Raw genomic sequence first — 12,695 nt, forward strand, 5'->3', positions numbered from 1 at the left:
GGTGGAAGTTAAAGGTCCTATTCAGTTCATTACTCTTCTCCTGTGTGTTAGTGGTGATCATAAGAAGATGTATTTGTGGTTTCAGGAGTAGTTTCTACATCTCTTTTCTCAGGCTTGTGAGACTCCAAGCCTCTCTCCTGATTGGCTGCTCTCAGTGATCAATTAAAAATGCTTTGGTGATGTTTGTGACATCACAAATGTAGTCTTTTTCGGCAATGGTCCCAGTGCTGTGATTTACATTGTTTTCATTCTAAGGACACATTTAGACATTTGATGGGATTAGAAAGTAGGAGGTAAAAGTGTACACAAGTAAACCTCACACATTCTTTTACCACAGATGATAGCGATTTATTGGAGGATCAATCCTACTGTGACGGCTGCTCCACTTTTGGTTTTGTGTTTTCATCAAAAGCACTTAGTATATTAGGAACTCCTCCAACAATTGACTCATCTCAAGTGAGATTAGGATCCTGTTACATGCTTTCTACAAGACAAGAAACTCAGTGTCTGTCTATCAAAGTCAAATGGATATTCTGCCCGGCAGTCAGCTTTGACGCTCAGTCTTTCATTACAATATCAGATATCCTACTTTTGATTAAGTGAGGCTGACATCTAAAAAGTTAAACTTTGATATATTAGTCATCTTGACAATAAAAATACCATATGGTTTAGGTGAAATGAAAATGATACAGAGTGACTGGGGTAATTCCTCCATATGTGATTTCTCCCAGTGACCATCAACGTCTCCCAGCTCAAGGCGATACCGCATATGTCGCCAGTCTCCAAACTCCACCCAAGTGTATGAAGGCTTTTTGAAGATACCGAGGCCGCGGGCAGCTGTCCCCTCCAATTCATGCGGAAAGAGAATTTCATCAACTCAATTGCAAAAACAAGACTCTTCCAATTTCATGCCTATCATTCTTACCCTCAGGGTGAAAGGGCATCGGCAGAGTGCTGCTGAATACTCTAGTAAAATGAGTTTATTTGAGCTGAAGAAGATTAGCCTTTGATATTTCAGCTCAAGGAAAAGTGTTTTTTTTTTTAGCAGTTTGGCAATCAATGAAAGCAGTCCTTGAATATGTAATACACTACTAGTGCTACGACAGATCCTCATAGTATCACATTAAAAATGTCATTTAGCAAGAGGCGTATAGTTTCAGCAGACAAAAATTAATAATGTTACTTTCAGTATAAATGTAGATAAGGTTTATTTCAGTTGTGTATGATCGCTTCAATTGTCTGCTGGGACCTTTGAACAGTCAGATGACGGTGTATGTTGGAAACAAATTACACAAATGGACTTAAAGGGCTCTAGTTTCGTCGACCAGGTGAAGTCTGTGATCAGCGCAGTTTCGCCACGCCAACGGGGCGTGGACCAGGTCCATTTCGCAAGATTGGTGGGCCGCGCAGTCAGACTTAGACCGGCGCAACCCCTCCCCTCGTCCCTCCCACCGGCGCAAACGGCAAAGAGGGAGGAGAGAGGGCGGGAGGGAGACAGGAGGAGGAGAGAAAGGCGTGGAGTGGGTTTGACACAGCCGAGTCAGATCTTCACCAATCAAAGGAGCTCCTCTCCTCACCTTTAACTGCGCGGCGGGTGATGCGCGCTGCAAGTTTGTCATTTTATACTTGGACATGGACGGAGGAAACAGCGACGCCAGAGGCCGAACCTCTCCCAGGAGGAAACAGCTGTTTTGGTCCGGAGGTCCGAGCTCAGAGTGACCAATAATGAGTTTACTAATATACTTAACCAGGATTGATCTGATACACTGAGAACCCCTGCCCAATGTAAGAAACAACAACTAATAAACTAATAAAGAAACTCACATTTATTCAAACCCTGTGTATAAGATCAGAGGTGTAGGCTACACTAATCACAACATAAACACACACCATGTGGATGAAATCAGCAAGGACGCGCTTTCTCTCTCTCCCTCTCTCTCTCTCTCTCTGTCCTCCTCTCTCTCTCTCTCTCTCTCTCTCTGTCCGTCTCTTTTTTTCTCTTTTTTTTCTGTGATAGAGATGCTGAGTATACTGTAGTAGGCTATATACTGACTATCTGATACCGAGGCTGTTGTGGTGGACTAAGAGAGATGATGATTTGTGTTTTGTTTTTCATTACGGCTGCGTGATGCGGTCGCACGTGCTTATGAATTAATAAGTAAATAAATAAATACAGCGATCATCACAAGGGCAGAGTGGTATCTCAACACGGCAGCGACATGCAGTCATCCACCCTCAGTCCTGCTTGGGACATCCACAGCTGCTTTTCAGTGCCAGTTCGTCCCTGCTGTGTTAATTCAGGTGGAGTTTCCTTTACGCACGGACAGCCTTTGATCTCTGCTTTGATCTGACGTCAGATGTGACGGGACAATCTATATAGATATAAATTCACGTGTTGATTCCGTTAGTTGCATTAAATAGTGGTTATTGTGGATATTTATTGCATTGAAATGTGTCTGGAACTGTGGAGATCTGCCTGTGAGGTCTTGGTGACGTGTGTGCACTGCAGGTCAGTCAGCCAAACTTCCACTGCACCTGCTGCGCTCCGCGCTGCGCTGAGACTAGACCTGGTTGGAGGTGGCGAGCTTTCAGCGCAACTTCGGCGGGACATTTTCGGACGAAACTTGCACTGCACCAAGCTGAATCTGTGACGCCTCCCCCTGCTGCGCCGCCACGCCTATCTCAGCGCAGCGCGATCTGCCAATCTTCCAATCTGACTTTGCGCTAGGCTGCGCTGGTCGAAACTTGCATTAGACCGGCTGCGCTACCTTGCGCCACCTGCGCTGCGCCAGCAAACTAGGGCCCAAAGTGTCCATTTGTGGAACAAAGCCTTAAACTATAAAGAGGGTACTTTTATTAAAAAAAAGTTCTCCACCAGTAACTTCAGTGAATTCATGCAGTCAATAGGCTGTTATTACCTTGTATTGTGTGACATTTTAACCATGTTGCTGTATCAGTCAGTTGTATTGTAAATGTGTACATCTGCAGCTTTACTCCACATCAAATACATTAAGTAAATTGGTTCATGTTGACATGACATGGTGAGCTGAGTATTTCAGTAATGCTCAGGGACTGCCATGGTACATACCAAAGAATTATGACTGCTATAACAATTATTTCAATACCAATTGATCAGCATTTATTTAATCATATATTAACTTTGTTTGCCATTAATTTATTAGAAACTAAGATGACTTCTTTATCTGTCTTGTCCCAAATCCCATCCAATTCTATGTTAAATTTTTTCTGTAACCAAAGATAATCTATACATTGTAGCCAAAACACTTTGACTAAGGATATGGATGTGTATATTCAGGCCAGCTTCATACTTTCAACTGTTTCTTCCCTCATTAGAAGTTTGAACCTAGGTTCCTTACAGAGGAGCCAGTCGGCCAAATAGAGTTTCTTTGTCAATAAATCCGAGTCACCCTGCACTGTTGGCATCTGCACCTCTATACATGCTGCTGCTCTGCAAGCTGCACAAACAGATGTGAGACAAACCGATCACCCAGTGTGGAGAGATGAAGCAGTGTAACCGGTGTGCTTGCTTGGCCACACGTAGAACAAACCACATCTTTTACTCTCTATTTACGCATTTCCCTCATTAATTGCGAGTGTTGCTCTATGAACCAGTGTTCTTACCCTTACCCTCAAAGCGGGGACTGCCTGGAAAGTCACATTTGAAAAGCTCTCTCGCCTCTCTCCAGCTGCGAGCGACTGTTCCATGGCGGGTGGCCTTACTAATTGGACCTGGAGAGGTTGAGGGTGAGTGGCGGCGGTGGCCCTGCCAGGTTCCCCACTCAGCGTGGGCAGAATCTCTCATTTGCCATGCTGGATGGTGATTTTCAGTAAGAGGTCTGAGAGCTGTTTGCCTCAGCACTGGGTAATGAGAGGGAGAAAAAAGTGTGTGAGGATGAACCAGCAGAGACTCCTCTCTCTGGAGAGGGTGACAGTGGTTTGAAATACACGTTAGATGAGAGAGAAAAAAAATCTGGATTCTGGCACAGAAAATTTAAATAATTAATTTATTAATCCCCAAAGGAAAATTTAAAGAATTTCCATTTCAATTTAATTAATAAAGTAATATTCATATTCATATATATTCATATTCGTAAATAATGCTATGTTTTTAAAAACGTTTAAGTTTAAAGACCCCCTCCCATGAAAATTGTGTTTTTCGTGCTTTTCACATGTTCCTGCGCCATTTTTCTTACGTCAGAGGACATATCAGCAGAAAAGGAAGTGCAAAATTGCATTTCTGAGTTTTTCTGCCTTCAAATTGCTGTGAACCAATGGCAGACACAAACAGGCAGTTTCAGGGAGACTGGGGTTGACGCGTCACAACCTCAGGGGAGGGCACTAGTGCTACAAGCTCAGTTTTTCACCGAGAAAAAACGGTCTGTGCGAGGGGGTGGCTGGGCGGGTGCAGAGCAGCGCAGTCTCCGCCCACTCTCCAGATGTGCATTGCTAATGAGCTGCTGGTGCTGTGCAGAAGGAGAGCCCTGGGAAATGGCACAGGTTTTGTGATTTTGGCTAAAAACTCCATAATCACAATTTAAAGACCACAGAGAATGTTTTAAAATAACCAAAAAGGGTCGTTGGAGGGGGACTTTAAGGTGAATGTTGGACTGTTTAGGTGAATAAGAGAGGATTTTCTCTTCTGATTGACTGATTATTTTCTGAATGGTTTATTAAAAATGTAGCAGATTTTAGATAAACACCAAATCCTCAAAGGCAGGACACTGGGACTACGTTGTGTTTCCTATTTGAATGAGGCATACAGTAAAGTGTATTCCTGGTTGAACTTCATATGAACATATACAAGCTTTGTCTTCTTTAGGGGCGGCATTCGAACACCGTGTGTAACAGCGGCACCACTTGGCTGTCCTAAGACTCCCTCTACTCGGCAGCAAAGAATACGGTTTCATCTCAGTTCAGCAGCTGTTAAAACCAACAATATTAAAATCTCAAGTTTGTGTGGGGAAAAAAAGTTGGGTATTGAAATCCTCCATAAAGGCCAAACTGTCACATTTCGGCTCTGCCTTTTAGGTCTATGGCAACCACAAAGGGCCAAACCTTATGTACACTGCTTTCCCTGAAGAATGATGTCCCGTATCTGGGACAAACTGTACTTAGAGAATTCTAACATACTTGTTGGGGTTTCTGTCTTTGTGGTGTACAACATGGCTACAGCCATTCAGAGTTGTCCAGAAACACTGGTGTGTCTGAAGTACAGATCCTCACATGAATGAATCCGTGTCGGTGTTGCTGCTGAGTGGATCAGATGGGTGCAAGGCCGGCCCCCAGGCACCGCAGCTCAGAAACAGATCTCCACTTCCAGCCAGACTCAGTCCCATATGGGTCCCTCTGCCAGCACACACACACACACACACACACACAGCTTCACAGGATCCGCAAGATAGTCTGTGATTGAAAAAAAGTTGTTTGTAACCCATTAGCATGGAAATTGAATGTATATGCTCCACCACACACACATAGGCAGATCTACTATAATGAAGATGTTCACTGAATACTAAGAAGTCGCAGCAGGGTCATCAGCTGGGTGTGTGTGCGTCACAACAAAATGAGCTGTGAAAAAAATAAAAAATAAAATAAGCTCAGGAGAGCTGTAGTGTCAGGTCTGGACCTGGACCTGGACCTGGACCAGGTGGGTTTTGAAAAATACATCCAGTCTGTTTGTAACAGTAACCAATAAACACAGCTGCAATTGTTGTGTAGGTTATTGTAATTAGACAAGGATTTATGTAACATTTTCAACACAGCTGTTGATACAGACGGGTCTGGCTGTGCAGCAGAGAATGGCTGTTTGTTTGTGGTCAGACCGTTGGATTTACAGAGCAAACAGGACTCTGTGCTCTCTGCTAAAATTGTCAATAGCAGAATGGAGTCTGGTGTAAGTCGGCAGACCTTGAAGGGTTTACATAGCCTTTATGCATGGTCCACTTGGTTTTTTGCACCAGTCTGTGCACACTTCAGCTTTTGCATAATTATTGCTTGCCCATGAACCATTATCAAATATTGCTAATATTTCTTGACAGAGTGCATTTCCAGTCCTCCGGTCCTGTGTCTTTCTCTCCAGATACACTATCTTACTGATACTGCTTCACCTCCACTGTTGTCACAATGCGTGCAACAATGATGAGTGTCAGGTCTGTCACGTGCAGGGAAAATATTGTACGTTTGTCTTAACTAATGAATGTAGTGGAACAGAGCTTTTAGAATTCATTCGGTGGAATGAATTCTTCTATTTTGAAAATATGATAGACTGTACACTGTTCAACCAAGCGAAAAACAAGCAGGAAAAAGAAGACAAAGCATGATGACAACAATTCACTTGTGTTTGGCCTTTTGTATCAGTTTTGTGTTAAATCAAACTGCTTGTTATTCTGTTGGTGCACCCAGTGGTTTGTTTCCGAGTTATTAGGTTCTCTAAATGTGGAACAATACGATAAGAAATGTTTTTGTTTTTTTTAACAGGGAAGTTTTTTTTTTTTAATCAAAGAAAGGATACTCCAACTTAAACAGAAGTAAAAGATATTTCACTTGTATGGGAGCCATATCTAAATGTCACTTTGACTCATATAGAGAAGCTGTTTCCAGATCTGTCGTGGAGGATGGTAACAACACGCTGCCATTCTAGAGAGTTTGTCTGTGTCCACTGCTTATGTGAGAAAAGCTCTTTCCTGTTCTTTCTTTTTTCTGTGCCACTTTCTTCACTATCTTTAAGCACTTAGATCTATTTTTGTCAGAGCAGCATGTGTCACTGAAATTTACATTTTAGATTTGACAATTTATTTAGAATGAATATTTAATCGTCTTATAAATTGTTAGTCAGTCTGTACATATTGTATACAGGCTATTGTCTCTTGGCGTGACACAGGAGAGGGGATGTTACACTTTCCTTATGTTCAATACAGTATGTGACTACACACATTGCAGTGCCTCAGCCCAAAGTCCTACCTTGTTCTGTAGGTCCAGTAAATCTACTAGTAGACTGTGAGTTCAATAAAGGAAATTTGTAACATGAATGCTGCTTAAATAGAGGTAATAGAGACCTTTAGATATACTGCACAGTGCAAATATAATCTTATGTTAGATTTATGATAATTATTTAAACAGCCCCAAACTGTAATAATTGCACAGAGGAATCTGTGGGTCCTTGTCCACAGCAAAAACCACAGTGTTAAAATGTACTAATTCCTTCCTTACAGTATATTCACCAAATGAAAGATGGCTCCTATGTTACATTAGTGAGATTGATTTCTATACTGTGAAAATATGAAAGCGCTCAGTCCATGAAGAAATGCACACACAGTTGTCAGAAACTAACCAAGTGTATGTGTGTGTAATTGTGCAGACCACTGTGAAGACTAGCATCTAGAGCTTTCACGCTTTCATGTTAAATGCCTATAACTTTATAGTTATTTTACATTCTTTAACAAGGTAACTTGGGGACACAAAGCCGTTTTTCATCTTGTTCACATCAGATTTTTATGCTGTTGTCTTTAAAGTTTTATGCCCTTCTCAGTGTTGCGTAGTTACTGCTGTGACAGATCATGTTTGTACTTTCATCTGAGCACTGTCAGCCAACAAGCATTAGGGATTTGAATAAGATGGGGACAGAAAAGGCAGAATGTAAAGCTCACTGTGACTATTTGTTTTATTACAACAAGCTTTTTGTCTGTGCATAGGGAGGGAAAAGTGTGTATGTGTGTGCAGCTGTGGGTCTGAGTGTGTGTGTTCTTGTTCATATAATGCATTTAAGCTGCATTGTTGCGTATGCATGTGTGTGCAGCTTCCCTACCGTACAGCAAATGGATATATTTAGGTTTTGTCTTAGCAGCAGTTTTCTGCTCTCCCACTGTTGAAGAGCTATTCAGTGAAAACATGTTTTTCTGTCATTAGGAAGCATCTAGCCATCTGAATAATGCATCCTGAACACTGCCTTGTTATGGCCGTGTATACAATAATGCTCAGGGACCAGAATGGTACCATAATGCGTCGCCCTGTACACTGTTAAATATACATGAGCAGTGAAGTGGCTTTCTTTGTGAATAACATTAATTGGCAAAAAGCTGCTGCAGATTTCAGTGGACTATGATTTGTGTTATATGTGGGACATGCATGACACTCAGTTTTAGTCATGTAATTAAATTGGCCAAAGCCTCATAGAGGGTGGTACAGTAAAGCAGGGTTTAGTGGCTGCGTGCCAACTCCTGTGGCAGCCAAAGTTTATACACATGTTTTGTCTAATTTGAAGTGATCATCTGCAACACTGTCAGTTCTTAGCATGCTGCAACATCTGTTGCTTAGCAACAGATGTGCCGCATCCTTACCTCATCATTTTAAAACAGAAAGTTTTTTTTGAAGGTTACATACTTTTTTTTTACTTCATCATTACAGCATAGGAAATGTTAAAGCATAGGTTTTGTTGTTGTTGTTTTAACAAGATGTGAATATATTTCCCTTTCAGTCTAATAACTTAACATTGTAGACAGTTATTTGGCTTATTACAACTTCTAAACATTACAGATCTAGCAAACACTGATTTGGGGTCATGTTTCACCCCCTTTACTATAAAACTGGGCAAGATTAGTTGTTGTTTGTCTTTGCCCCAGTTTATCATTGCTGAGTACTGTACAATGCAATGCTTGTCAAGCCAATAGCAGAGAGTTCATGAGGTTAGACCCTTTTTGTTTTACACATCAATGTGTGCCTATTGTATGTTAATCACACTGGGTCATTCAAGATGACAATGACTGGAAAAGCACTGGTGTTATTCTTTTGTCAATATTTCTCGAACACATTTATGTAACAATTTGTCCCGCAGTGTATTGTTTTCCCATCACATTGTTATTTGCCATTACAATCCAGATTTTCTGACACTTCCAAAAATAAAAATAGACAATTTTTATTTTTAACCTTATTTATCATTTATGTGCAGTAAAAACTACTGTTATCATGATATAATGAATGAAACTGATAGCAGTCATATTGAATATGTCTATATCATTGGCTGCATTATTGTACTGCACCACTGAGCTGAGACATTTTCAAATACGACATACAGATATACTACTCCATTGATGCAACTATCCATAGGCAAAAGGTCGTCACACCATTATATAATTTTTCCTGAATTCCTTAAATCTCAATGTATTTTAGATTTTGCTTTAAAAAAGTAACACAATAAGTGATAAGAAAGAACAATGAATAATGAACGATGATGTTCATTCGCTTCAATTTGCTGTAAATGTAATCCTGCTTTCCATACAGCCCTGCCAAACTAAACAAGTGGATTTGGTGCTGGATCATAAAACTGTACAAATGCATCTCTTAACTTCCCTCAACTTTTTTACTTTGGAGAACAAAAGGAGGCCTTGTTGCTTCGGGGGAGGAGGGAGTTGTCGGGATTGGCGGGGGATTGGTGGCAAGGATCCTCACACATATTTTTGCCCTAGCTGTTTGCCAGGAGGTGGTCTGGTTTACTGCATTCAGAGGGGCCGAGCCCTCGAGTTATCATGATAATAATGGAACCCTGCCATCATTGTGTGCTGCCCACTGCCTAGCTAAGCTCTCCATAATCTAGATTTGGGTGGTGGGGGGCATTTAGCCATTTGGAATGCATGCAGGCAGATTTCAGTGGCTAAATATAGGCTAGGCTAAGGATTTGAATGCTAATGATGCTTGATGTGTTTTCTTACACCTGTGGGCATTAAAATGATAATGTGGCATCTGCTAACCAACTGCCCTTTAGTTAAATATAGTTCTGGTTCATTTATGTAATTCTTGTATTAGAGCAAATGACATTCAGGCAGTTTCTGTTTAGTAACACTGATCATCAACGATGCAGGAGAAAGCAGATGGAGAAACAGAAACAACCTTGATTGTTCATGTTTACATGCTCCATCTTTCTATTAGTGATTCAAGCCTGAATAATCCTCCTCTTCCTCCTGCTTGTGTCTTCTTCTTTTGTAGTTGGTGCTACCAGAATACTCCATCCATGGGCTCTTCTGTATTATGTTCCTGTGTGCCCAGGAGTGGCTGACTGTGGGCCTCAACATCCCCCTGCTCTTCTACAACACATGGAGGTAACTATTCAATCCATTTACTGGTTTGTGTGTGCGTGTGTTCAGACTCAAAGATTGGAATATAATATTAGATATTTTCATTAGGATTAAGGTTATGCAAAACAAACCAAAAAAGTCCTCGGCACAGACGAGTAGTATCTCTCTGGACAAATGTATGGTGGCCAGGAGGGCTCTAATGATTTAATAAAACACATGCAAACAGACAAAACAGAAACAACTTCAAATAGTAATCTGGAGGGAATGTAGTTAAAAGCAAAGTAGAGTCAGCTTCTGAAAGACAGTGTCAGATTTCTTTTGCTGCTCCTGCTGTATCTGTTTTTGTCTTTGTTGCTGTTCTTCCCACTGGTCATGTGTTGGATTTAGATTTCTGGCAGCCTGGTTTGGTTTAAGCTCGTGTGCTCAGCTAGAAGTTAACAAAGTGAGTGTAGAGGAGAGGACGGCCAAAGAGAGAAGGAGGAGGGGGGGGGGGCATCTTGCTTTCTCATTAATTGGAGAGCGTGCCAGATGCCCACCAGCTACAGATGCTGCTTCCTGCACAGCTGAGAGATGATAAAGGAAAGGAAGAATAGGGGAAGGGAGGGATGGAGGAGTGTGGATGATGAGAGAAAGAGTAGCAGCAGGAGGGTGTGCACGGAGAGAGAAAGCAATATGATATGGAGAAAAGGTGATTGGAGGATAGTGGGAGGGGGAGGTAAGGGGGAGACACTGACGGGGCATATCATCATGTAACACATGGATATGTGTTGCTGAGATTCTTCTGCAGAATAAATCAGCAACATATGTGTGTTTGAATGAATGCAAAGCTTCTCACGTGTGTTGTGATCTGTTGCTTTGAGTTTACAGATTTTACTGAGGCTACTCAAACATGCAACCAGAAGTTTGTTTACTATTACTATTACTGTGTTTATGACACAAATGGGAGCTTCCGACTGCACGTAAACACACCGAGCGTCAACTTGGGTCACGCGAGACTTTGAATTAGATCTAGTTCTGATCTGACGCTGTCTGTGGAAAAACATTGCGGCTTTGAGGGATGTAAACAGCCTAAGCAGCGGAACTTCAATCCGCTCCATTCATCGCTGCCATGGCGATGCAGGGACAGACACAACTACCGCAAAACACGAGCAATTAAACTGAAAATCTTCAGATTCCTTCTTTTAGACCTAAAATGTTAGGAAAATACATCCCCGAGTTGAATTTGCCCGGAATTGTCCTTCAAATTACCCAATGGTAACATGGTAGTGCAGAATGAACACAACCAGTTCCAGAGAGCACACAACCTGAAACAGGAACAATGGATTATAGCTTGTAGAGACTTAAAAAGAACATGTATTTGTGATTGGCAAAGGGGCTGATACAAAGAGCTAAGGGTCTGAATACTTTGGCAAATGACTTATTTGTTAAGGTTGCTGGTCGTGCCAGAATAAGCAAGTAGAGCCTAAACACAGGCAGACAGGTCCAGTGAAGAACTGCCAAGGAACAGGTTTACAGCCATATAGATGGACGGGCAGACAGGTTCAACGAACAGGTAGCAGGCAGAAAGGGAAACAAAAGAATAACATAGGACATGAAAGTGTGCTTGAGGAGATATCCTGATTCAGAAAGCCTAACATGTATTTGCTGCAGTGTTCTGCATTTTTACATCTCAGCTGTAGGTGTGAAGTGTACAGCCCATGTCAATATCATACTTCCTGTTCGCATCCTCCAAAGCCTCCATATGGTTGGGGCAGTTGTCTCACCCATGTCAGTGTTTGAAAACTCACGGCACAGAGTGACTGGGCATGAAAGACCTGTTGCTGCTCAACATGATAAGTCTATTCATGTCCACTGGTATTAGAAATGCTTGTGTGTATAAATGTGCGTAGGGGAAGATTGCCTCACAAATATGTAGTCATTTAGATCTGGGTTTATAGTGTGTATGCATTACATACAAGCCAGCATCACCCTGACTTAAAGAAACAATCTGTCTTGAAAAGTCTGGTCCTCAGTGGCCTGTAAGAACCAACCTTGGTGTGTCCTTTGACTGTCAGACATGAAGGAGAAATCACAATTTCTTTTTAATAAAACAGACTCAGAGTGTGACAGAGAAACTCTGTGCCCAGCTTCATTTCATAAATTGCTGCTGAGAAAATTTGTATGTGCAACAGGTTAATCAGATCAATTTGTGGGCTATCTGTAATCATCAGAATTGATATTGAATAACTTAGATTAATATTAAAGTTCTTCAGGGCACCGACCTTTAACAAAGAGAATCTGATAGCACAATAGCTGGTCTAGACTCTTTAATGGTTCTGTCATGAGTTTAGTTATTTTAAATCACTAATTAATAATCAAATGTGAGGTCAAAAAAGCATTATCCCTTTTTCTAATTAAGGGGAAAATCCACAGAGAGTCACATAGATTTGCCTCTGTCTGATTGACAGGGTGATGTTACAGGGTGCAGGCCACACTCCACCAACGGCAGTGCATCTCACAGGTGTGAAAATGTGAAGGATCTTTTTCGTCTACAGAGCAAACAGAGCATACTGTCTCAGCTGGCGCTTCAAGTGGGCCGAGGACTTCCAATAAGTTTGGCCAGACTGA

General features: G+C 41.6%; 1 protein-coding gene across 3 annotated transcripts in view; it reads left to right on the top strand.

Moving 5' to 3' along the window:
• The window catches only part of cnih3 (cornichon family AMPA receptor auxiliary protein 3), an 84,276-nt gene that overhangs the window by 54,378 nt on the left and 17,203 nt on the right, over positions 1-12,695 (top strand). For all 3 annotated transcript variants that reach the window (XR_015035232.1, XM_085771008.1, XM_085771007.1), the window contains exon 4: positions 10,000-10,112. Coding sequence is in view for 2 of the 3 variants with exons in the window: in XM_085771008.1 (XP_085627134.1) it covers positions 10,000-10,112 (113 nt within the window). In the remaining variant the exon portion in view is untranslated. The remainder of the gene's footprint in view (positions 1-9,999; positions 10,113-12,695) is intronic.

The sequence above is a fragment of the Trachurus japonicus genome, chromosome 24 (assembly GCF_045865225.1).
Source record: "Trachurus japonicus isolate A0001 chromosome 24, Traja_1.0".
Classification (NCBI taxonomy): domain Eukaryota; kingdom Metazoa; phylum Chordata; class Actinopteri; order Carangiformes; family Carangidae; genus Trachurus; species Trachurus japonicus.